The 8,885-nt window shown below is 63.9% G+C and overlaps 2 protein-coding genes across 7 annotated transcripts in view; both read right to left on the bottom strand.

Annotated features, from left to right (window-relative positions):
* Positions 1-29: 29 nt before the first annotated feature.
* DCAF15 (DDB1 and CUL4 associated factor 15) lies at positions 30-4,332 on the bottom strand. 6 transcript variants are annotated; one of them, XM_057387026.1, is made up of 11 exons: positions 4,131-4,332; positions 3,461-3,558; positions 2,879-3,014; positions 2,693-2,799; positions 2,461-2,597; positions 2,142-2,312; positions 1,531-1,983; positions 1,350-1,441; positions 780-1,235; positions 605-709; positions 77-139 (listed from the first exon to the last, which is right to left on the bottom strand). In XM_057387026.1, the coding sequence occupies exons 1-10, from the start codon at positions 4,257-4,259 to the stop codon at positions 623-625; spliced, it is 1,866 nt and encodes a 621-aa protein (XP_057243009.1). In that variant the 5' UTR covers positions 4,260-4,332; the 3' UTR covers positions 77-139; positions 605-622. The 6 variants fall into 6 exon arrangements, with proteins under 6 accessions (XP_057243006.1, XP_057243007.1, XP_057243009.1 ...); XM_057387025.1 differs by having other exon boundaries at positions 83-145; XM_057387028.1 differs by having other exon boundaries at positions 83-145; positions 1,107-1,235.
* A 267-nt stretch (positions 4,333-4,599) lies between these two features.
* Positions 4,600-8,885, bottom strand: part of LOC130586269 (coiled-coil and C2 domain-containing protein 1A-like) — a 9,976-nt gene continuing 5,690 nt past the window's right edge. The window contains exons 12-26 of the mRNA XM_057387021.1: positions 8,612-8,734; positions 8,284-8,342; positions 8,076-8,192; positions 7,736-7,809; positions 7,542-7,600; positions 7,361-7,412; positions 7,169-7,268; positions 6,592-6,682; positions 6,268-6,402; positions 6,142-6,191; positions 5,859-5,922; positions 5,641-5,767; positions 5,453-5,529; positions 5,077-5,124; positions 4,600-4,994 (exon numbers count right to left, since the gene is read on the bottom strand). Coding sequence (XP_057243004.1) covers positions 4,974-4,994; positions 5,077-5,124; positions 5,453-5,529; positions 5,641-5,767; positions 5,859-5,922; positions 6,142-6,191; positions 6,268-6,402; positions 6,592-6,682; positions 7,169-7,268; positions 7,361-7,412; positions 7,542-7,600; positions 7,736-7,809; positions 8,076-8,192; positions 8,284-8,342; positions 8,612-8,734 — 1,197 coding nt within the window. The 3' untranslated portion in view covers positions 4,600-4,973. The remainder of the gene's footprint in view (positions 4,995-5,076; positions 5,125-5,452; positions 5,530-5,640; positions 5,768-5,858; positions 5,923-6,141; positions 6,192-6,267; positions 6,403-6,591; positions 6,683-7,168; positions 7,269-7,360; positions 7,413-7,541; positions 7,601-7,735; positions 7,810-8,075; positions 8,193-8,283; positions 8,343-8,611; positions 8,735-8,885) is intronic.

Genomic DNA, 8,885 nt, shown 5'->3' with positions numbered 1-8,885 from the left:
CCCCCTTGGGAGCCCCCCCCAGTGCCCACCCTTGTGCAGGGCCTCGTTGGTCATCCTGTGCACGCCACGGCCGGGCCCCTCCGGGACGAGCCACCGCATCACCGTGTCCACGCAGCCCTTGCGGTACGAGCTCCACACGCTGCCACTGCCACGGCAGATTGTGGGGGCTGCATCCCTGGACCCCCACGGCACCCCCAGACCCCATCCGAGGGGACCATGCAGTCCCCACAGCACCGGAGGCACCCCAAGTGCAGCCACTGCCAAACAGGATCTCGGGAGGYTCGGGCGGCTCAGGGAGGGTCACGGCGCATTTTGGGGGGTGGGGGGTCCCTCAGTCTCCCCAGTACCACAAACTGCTCCAGGGGGGCCTCACGTAGCACCCCCAAAATGGATCCAGCTCCCCAAACCCACATGMGCACCACAGATCACCTCCAGCGCCTCCAAAATCCTGAAGACCCAAAGTCACCCCCAGCCCATCCAAAATCCRCCTCAGCTCCCCAACACCCGCTGTGAGCGCCCCATATCACCCCCAGCCCCTCTAGACCCCCTCACGGCCACTCAAAACACCCCAAAATCCGCCCAGATCCCCCCCCCTGCTCCTCACCTGGTCTGCCCCTTGACCTCAGTGAGGTCCCCGACACCCACGGTGGCAAAGGTGCCGCTGTTGAGGTCCCAGGCAACCTTGAGGCTCGTGTGGTAGGTCCTGGGACTGGGGGATGGGGGAGGTCAGTGCCAGGGGAGTTTCCAGAGGGGCTTTGGGACCCCTCCACCCCCCTCACCGGAGCTGCCCCTCCTCGTCGGGGGAGGGGAAGGCCAGCAACAGCAGGCCGATGTTTATCACCACCTGGTTGGTCTCCGGGCACACCTGGGGGCACAGACAACAGCAGGGGTGGGGGGTGGAAGAGGGTAAGGGGGGGTTTAGGGGGATCCCAGGGGGGTCTGAGCAAATCTTGGGCAGATATTCCGGGTATCTCAGGAGTTTTTGGGGGTCCTGCACCATTGGGATGCACTGGGGATGGCACAAGACAGACAAGCCAGGGGGGCATGGGCAATTTGGGATATCCTGGAGGTCCCGGGGGCTCTGGGGGCTCAGAAGGTCCCAGCACCTCGAGGATGACGATGTCATAGTCACTGAAGGAGCAGAACTGGTGGGACCAGGCAGCATCGTTGCGAATCACCTCGTTAATGACGTACTCAAAGTCCAGCGTGAGCTGCTCCACTGTCAGGTACTGCCCCTGGGGAGMCGAGGGTGTCACCAGCGTGTGACAGAGTGTCACCAGAGTGTCCCCACTCCCCCCCAGGGGCTTCTGGGGGGTTCCCTGTGGCTCTGGAGGGCCCCTGAGTCCCACCTGCGCTGTGGCTCGGTCCCGCAGCGGCCTCARGCTTCGGCCACTCAGGTCAGTCACCACAAAGGGCAGTGAGATCTTGTCGTCCTCCAGGTCTGTGGGGAAGAGGGGGACGCTTCGGCGGGGCCCCCCAACAACGTGGGAGCTGCAGTTCCCCTGGGGGGTCCCCCAGCCCCCCACTCACCCTCGGAGGGCTCTCCAGGCTCCAGCACGTAGCGCAGTTTGGTGTAGTTGACGTAGCCAGGCTCAGGGGGAGTCCCGTGGGGGGTCCCCGGAGGATGTGGCTCCCCCGGGGGGATCCCCGGCGCTGGTGGGGGAACCTCGGGGGGTGCTCCACGTGGGAGGGGCTGGGGTTCATCCCCTCCCTCCCCGTGAGCACCCCCGGGCCCTCCCCCGGCACCCTGAGCCCTGCGGAACAGGTCAGCCACGAACTCCTTGGCCTTGGCCACGGCCGGAGAGGGGGGTGTAGGGGTGAGGTCTGGGGTTTGGGGGTGTCCCAGGGGGGGCTGCGAGGACGGGGAGGCTCTCCCAGCCCTCTCCAGCTCCCTGGGGGCTGCGGGAGGGGCATTTTCCCCCCTCCGGCTGGCGCCTGGAATGTTCCGACGTTCATAGAGGATCTGCCGGGAGTTGCTGTCACCTGCGGGGGTGCAGCAGTCAGGGGGTGCCCCAAGGGGGTACTGGGGGGTCCCAGAGGTTTCCAAGGAGCTTGTGGGGCTCTGGGAATTCCCTGTGGGTTTGGGCAGTCCTGGGGGGCTCTGGGGGTTTCTGGGGGAGATCAGGGGGTGCCAGGGGTACCTGCGGGGTGCACGGCGATGGCACAGGCCACGAGGGAGAAGCTGGTGTTGAGCAGCACGACGTGGTCCTTGCGCAGCTGGAACGCCGGCTGGAAGGTGGGGAACGGATACACCACCTGGAACTTGGTGTGCAGCAGGAAGCCGTGGCGCAGGCAGGCGGGGGAGGCGTCACCTGGGGACATGAGGGGCTCAGGGGGGCACCCCAAACTGGGGAACCCCCAAACTTTCCCTCTCAGAAAACCCCCACTTGCTGCTGAGTGCAGCAGCCGCCAGGCGGGGTCTCACCTGGGCAGGTGGGCACAGGGGGTCAGGGGTCTCACCAGGGGCGGCGCTGGCCCGGCGGCACGCGGGGCAGTGCCGGGGCGGGGGCACGGCCACGGCGCTCACGTAGATGTCCCGGTGGTTCTCGTCGCTCATCAGCATCATGTTCATCTGCAGCCCCGGGGCCGAGCGCGTGCTGGGGGGCACGGGGGCGTCAGGGGGACACCGGGGGACACAGGGGGACACCGGGGCCGGGTGGGGACACGGGAGGGGTCACGGGGTGCCACCCACTTGAAGCCGAAGACGATGACCTTGTCACTGTCCCCCGGCCACTCGCACACAGTGAGGTAAAGGTCGCTGTAAATCTCCTCGTCCTGAAACAGCCGCACCTGGCGCACCTGAAGGGGGCCGAGGGTGGGCAAGAGGTTCCCCAGAGGYGTCCCCAGGTGTCCCTGAGTGTCCCCAGGTGTCCCCTACCAGGCGCAGCTTGCTGTGCACATTGAACTCCCACCAGTACAGGTGGTACAGGTAGAAGGAGAAGTCGTCATCCCCAGAGCTGCTGGTGTAGGACAGGACGTAGCGGCCACACTTGGAGAAACCCAGGAAGATGTGGCTGGGGGGACATGGGGACACAGGRCAGACATGAGCACATGGGAGGGACATGGGATTAGGAACAGGGATGTGAGTATGGAGGAACACGTGGACACAGTGACAGACAGACGTGGACAAAGGGACACAGGGACATGGGAAAGGAGGAACAGGTGGATGCACTGACACCACAGGGACATGGCGACGGGGGCACACAGGTGGACATAGACAGACACAGGCACACGGGGTTGGGATGGATAGATATGGGGAATGGGGGGACAGATGGACATGAGGACACAAAGATGGGGTCAGGGAGATGATGAGGGGAGAGACGGAACAGGACGACAATGGACATGGCAGGTGGGGACAGAAGGACATGGGGATGGGGGGAACAAACACAATGGGGGTCACCCCCATGGCCCCTGTGGAGTTGGGGTCCCCCAYGTCCCCCCAGGGCTGGGGTCCCCTCACCCTGCCCACAGAAACTCCTCATCCACGATGCTCTTGAGGGTGACGCAGACGCGTGGCGGAAGCTTCCGGAACAGCCGGGGGGAGAGCTGCCCATTGAGCTGGGGGGCACGGGGCGGTCAGAGACCCCCCAACACCCCCCACAGGTTGGGGGAGAGCTGATCTGGGGGGGCACGGGAGGGTCAGGGACCCCCCAATACTCCCCMCAGACCCCCATAGCTGGGGGGAGCTGCCCACCAAGAGGAGGGGGCACAGAGGTACCGGGGATCCTGGATCACCCGACACAACCCATGCCAACAGCCAGGGCAGAGCKGAGCTGGGGCYGCCTCAGGGACCCTCCAACACCGCACCGCGCCCCCACAGCAGGGGGAGAGGTCCCACATCGCCCCTGCAGCTCCTCCGCCCGTGACCCCCGCCCAGATCAGGGCTCCCCCGCAWCCCCGACCCCTCAGCCCCCACACGGGACCCCCACGGGATCGGCCCCCCCTCAGGATTTCCTGAGAGCCCACCGTTCCTCCCGCAGGCGCCCCCACCATGTTCCCGATCAGGGTCCCCTCAGCCATCCCGTCCCCCCCTCAGGGTCCCCTCACGGAGACCCCCTCACGTCCCACCTCCGGGCCCATTCAGAACCCCTTCCCTCACCATCCCGTCCCCTCAGCACCGCCCCGCTCACCCGAACACGGTCGAGCTGCCTCACGAGGTGCTCGCGGCGGCCTCGGGGAGCGGCCCCGGGCCCAGCCCCTCCCGCCGCCCCCCGCTTTCCCCCGGGGCCGCCCCGCTCTGCTTTCGAGCTCGGCGCCATTTTCCCAGACCGGCCGCTTCCGGCGCGCCGTACGCCGCCGCCGCCCCGCCCACACCGCGCTCCCAGTGGCSGACACCGCCCCACCCACGCAGCTCATTGGCTGGCTTATCAGTCAATCTCCAGCGCGCCACGCCCCGATGCGGCGATGCGACCAATGGGAATGCGSTGGCCGCAATGCGATTGGCTCACGCTCGAGCCCGTCCGTTCTGGCGGGGTTGCCATGGAGACCAGGCTGCGGCGGAGGCGGTCCCCGGCGAGTGGGCGGGGCCGTCGCCGTGATTGACAACTCGGTGAAGAGTCGARGAAGGGGCGCATCGGGAGCCACCAAAATCTCCGTTTTTCTTCTTAAAAACTTTATAATTTGTGAGAGCGCCCGGAACAGCCCCTCCCCCACAGGCACTTGCGGAGGATCCGCTTTGGTGAGGGGAACACAGGAGGGTGGGGAAAAAGTGCTTGGGGACCCCGGCAGGGAATGGTTAGTGTCACCCTGTCATTGGGAGGGGACAGTGACACCCTGTCATTGAGGGGGGGTCAGTGTCACCCCGGGGGGTCGGGGGGAWATTTAGCAGCTCTGATCCCTGTGATTGTCACATCGGGCAGGGGGGTGGGAGGAGTGTTCCTGGAGTCCCCCCAAAGTAGGGGGAGGGGGTCCTCTGTACCCTCTAAAATCTCACGTGGTCCCAGACCCAGGACAGGGAGCAAGGTGGGGCGGGCTCATCCACGGAGCTTTTGGAGCTGGAAGAGAAGAGAGGGGTGACGAGAAGGGAAGACAAGGGGTCCGTGGGACCCCCAAGTTCTCCCCACCCAGGGTTCTCACCTCGCTCTCCACCAGGTTTCGCTTGTACAGAGCCTCCTTGGCCGCCTCCTGCAGGAGGGGAAATTATGGGGGGTCCTAAATAGCGCCCACCATGGGGGCACCAGGGYTGAGGGCAGGAGGAATTAGGGGGGCATCAGGGTTGGAGGGGTGCCGGGAGTTTGGCACAGTCACATCAGGAATTTGGGGGTCACCAGGGTGGGGAGACAGCAGAAGAGACTTGGGGGGTGCAGCAGGAATTTAGAGGGCACCAGGAACTGGGAGGTCCCGAGGTTTGGAGGGAGTGCACCATTTCTGGGGGTGGACACAAGGATTTGGGGGTGTCAAGGAGCGGCTGGGGGTGTCCCCCCGGTTCAGGGGCTCCAGTTTCGGGGCTCACCCGCTCTCCCTGAGTGCCRAGGCGCCGTGCAGCTGCCGTGTAGAGCCGCAGGTGCTGCTCCAGATGCTCTGCATACTCTAGARGCAGGAAAAACCAGGATACCCCCGGGATAGTACACTGGGATACACCAGGAAAAACCGGGATAAATGAGGATTTTGGGGTGTAGGACAGCCCAAGTTCCCCCTCACCCGTGCAGAAGTGCGGGTCCCCTCCCTGGAGCCGCGTCCGCAGCCCCTGGATGCGCCGGAGCAGATCCTGGTGCTGCTGCCGCAGCTCGGGAGGCACCGGGCGACCGGCGCGGCCAAACGGCACCATCTGGGGGGAGGGAGGGAGGGGCAGCAGACAGGGAGGTCAGGGGTGCCCCCGGGGGTCCCTGCCCCCACAAAGTGCCATTTCCCCCCCTCACCTTCCGCTCCAGCCGCTCCTGGTCAAACAGCAGCAGGTTGAGGCTTGGGAATATCGGGAGAGATCTGGAAAGGGGGATCGGGGTGGGGGGGAAATGGTAAAAATGCGGGAGAGACCCTGAAAAACCCAGTGCGGCCCCAGGACATTGCAGGAGGGGAATGAGAGTCCCAGAGAGCCCTGGGGGGTCCCAGAGCTTCCCACCCCAATTCTCCSCCCCCATAATGACAATTTCCCCCTGGAATTCCCTGTGTTCTCGGCATTCCCAGTCCTCTCCCACCCCTCACCTGCTGTTCCGGTCCTTTGGGGCCGCCACGGCCACTTTGGGAACGGCGACCTGAACGGGAGAACCGCTGGGTTATCCCGTGCCAATTCCCAATCCCGGGTGATTCCMGCAGGTTCTGGGCACTCACCGTGGCCTCGGCTCCCGGCTCCAGCACCAGCCAGCGCTCGGAGCGCGGCTCCAGCTGCCGCTGCGCTCCCAGGGGCTCCCGGATCCGCACCCACACCTCCAGCCTGCCGCCCGTTCTGCGGCGCCCATCCAGCAGCTGCACAACACCAGCAACGAGTGGGAATCGCACGTGGTGGCAGCGGGGAAAACTGGGAAGAGCTGGGTGCAGGAATGAGCTACCACGGGAATGCTGAGGAGGGCTGGGATAGGGAAGGAGGCACGTCTGGGATCACCGGGAAGTGTCAGGATTGGGAACCCCAGGGAAGCAGGAAGGGCCTGCCCTCACCTCCAGCTGCTCCCGGAGCTCACAGGTCCCTTCCAGCCTCTCGAGCCGCAGCTGTGCCGAGCCCAGCGCCCGCTCCGGCCGGAACAGCCCCCTGCAGATCAGGCCACGGGGTCAGGATCGCCCGGATCCAGCCAGGATCCCGACAGCAGGGGAGGTAATGAATCCCTGCCCTATGAATATCCCAAAGATAGCGGGAATTGCKGCACTTCAGAGTCGCCTTCTGCCCGCTCTGGAACCTCTTTACCTGAACACACGTGGATTTTCCYGCTCATTTTGCGTGTTTTCTATGCTCGTCTCTGTATTTACTCTTTCTTGTGTTATTTTCTGTGTTTTCTGTGTTATTTTCCATATTTTCTGTATTTCCTGTTGCATTTTTCTCATTTCCTATGCCATTTTCCATCATCTTTCATTATTTCCCATTATTGCCATTCCCCATGCCACTTTTCCTATTTTCTGTATCTTCCACGTTTTCTGTCATTTCCCCAGTTATTTCCTACATTTCCCACATTTCTTTTGGGGTTTTCCAGGAGGTTTCCCATGCCATTCCCTCCTCTCTCTCCCCAGATTTGCCCCGTACCCTTTCTGGGTCACCTCGAACTTGATCCCACGGGAACTCAGGAGCCTCCGCAGCCCCCGATGCCCCCGGAGCAGCCGCAGCCGGAACCGCGCCCGGAATTCTGGGGAGGGGGGAAGAGAGTCAATGACACCACCCGAGGGACATCCCAGCCCTAGTGACACCCTCCACACCCCTCCAATTCCCAGAATTTACCAGGACAATCTGTGTTTTTGACCACATTGGTCTTGTCTCGCTGTGCCTCCTCCTGTGGGGGAGAGTCAAAGGCACCAGGGGGAATTATGGGGGTGTCCCAGGGGACCCGAGTGAGCCCTGGGAACACGAAGGGGAGGGACACAGGAAGGGTCACCAGGGGTGTCACTGGGCCTCCACTCACCACGCTGGGGTGGGGGAACTCGAAGCGCACAAAGGTGTCCAGGTCACCGGGGGCCACGCCTGGAGGGACACGGGGGGGACACCGGGCACCAGGTGTGCAGGGGCCCAGCAGCCCCACCTGCCCCAGTCCCTGTTCCCGGTTCCTCCTGACTCCCCATTCCCAGTTCCCCATCCCCAGTTTCCCCAGTCCCTCACCTGCAGGGACTGGGAGTCCGATCCCTCTCTCTATTCCCAGCTCCAGGTCGCTGCTGCTCAGCTCCGGGAATATCCTGCAGGGGAGGGTGGGGGTGGAACCTGTCAGAGCCCCCAGATGAAACCCTCCCACTCCAGATACGCCTCCCCAGGTGTGGGTTCCACCTTAGCCCCCCGAGATGTGTTCCCACCCTGACATGCCCCACACCTTTCTCTCCCCAGGTGCCCCCCAGGTCCTCTCCCAGATGTTCCCATGCATCTTTTCTGCCCCAGGTGCCCCCCGCTTTTTCCTCCCAGGTGTTCTCCACCCCCCAGGTACCCTCCAGATGAGACCCCCCCTCACTTGATGACACTGAAGGTTCTCTGCTCATAGCGGGGCTTTGGGGGAGGCCCCCCCCGGTTGTGCTCCCTCCGCAGGGTCTCCATGTGCCGCCGGCATTCCTCGGCCAACGCCTCACACCTGGGGGGACACACCGGGCCAGGTGACACCCCCACCCCGGCATTGGGATCCCCACCCTGGCATCAGATCCTGTTCCCCTTCCCGACCTCACCTGGTGGTCTCCGAGATGTTCCCCAGTTGAGCAAATTGTCGGGAATAGGTGAGACACATCTGGGGGAGCAATGGGAACAGGAGCAAGAGGAGGAGGAGGAAGGGGAAGAACGAGAAAGAACGAAGAACAGGAAAAAGGGGAGAGGAAAGAGGAACAGGAAAAGGAAAAGGAGGAAAAGGACAAAGTTTTCCACATCCATCTGGTATCCCGGAGCTCCCCTCTTTGGGGTGCTCGCCCAGTCCCCTCAATCCTTGGGGATACTCCCGTTTTCAGGGGTTGTCCCCACTTTTTTTGGTGGTCCCCCCATTTTTTGGGGTTTTGCCCCCACCTGGTGCTGCTTTCGCAGGGCCCCCGCCAGCTGCAGAAAGGTCTTGGTGGCCTCGGGGGACATCGGGACCCCCCGGCCCGGCCCCAGCTCGAACTCAGCCCCATCCAGGGGCACATCTGGCACCTGTGGTAGGGATTTGGGACCCCATGGGATCCAAGGGGTGAAATCCCTAAGGGGATGGGAGCTGGGATGGGATTGGGGACAGTGGGGGATGGGAGCTGAGGTGAGAGCTGGGACAGGATACAGAGCACAGGGAGGGACGGGATGGGATCCA

The sequence above is a fragment of the Malurus melanocephalus genome, unplaced genomic scaffold (assembly GCF_030028575.1).
Source record: "Malurus melanocephalus ecotype Western Australia unplaced genomic scaffold, MMel_1.1 scaffold_1118, whole genome shotgun sequence".
In the NCBI taxonomy this organism is placed as follows: Eukaryota; Metazoa; Chordata; class Aves; order Passeriformes; family Maluridae; genus Malurus; species Malurus melanocephalus.
The sequence above is the reverse complement of the archived record's forward strand: the minus strand, read 5'-3'. Positions and strand labels throughout refer to the sequence as shown.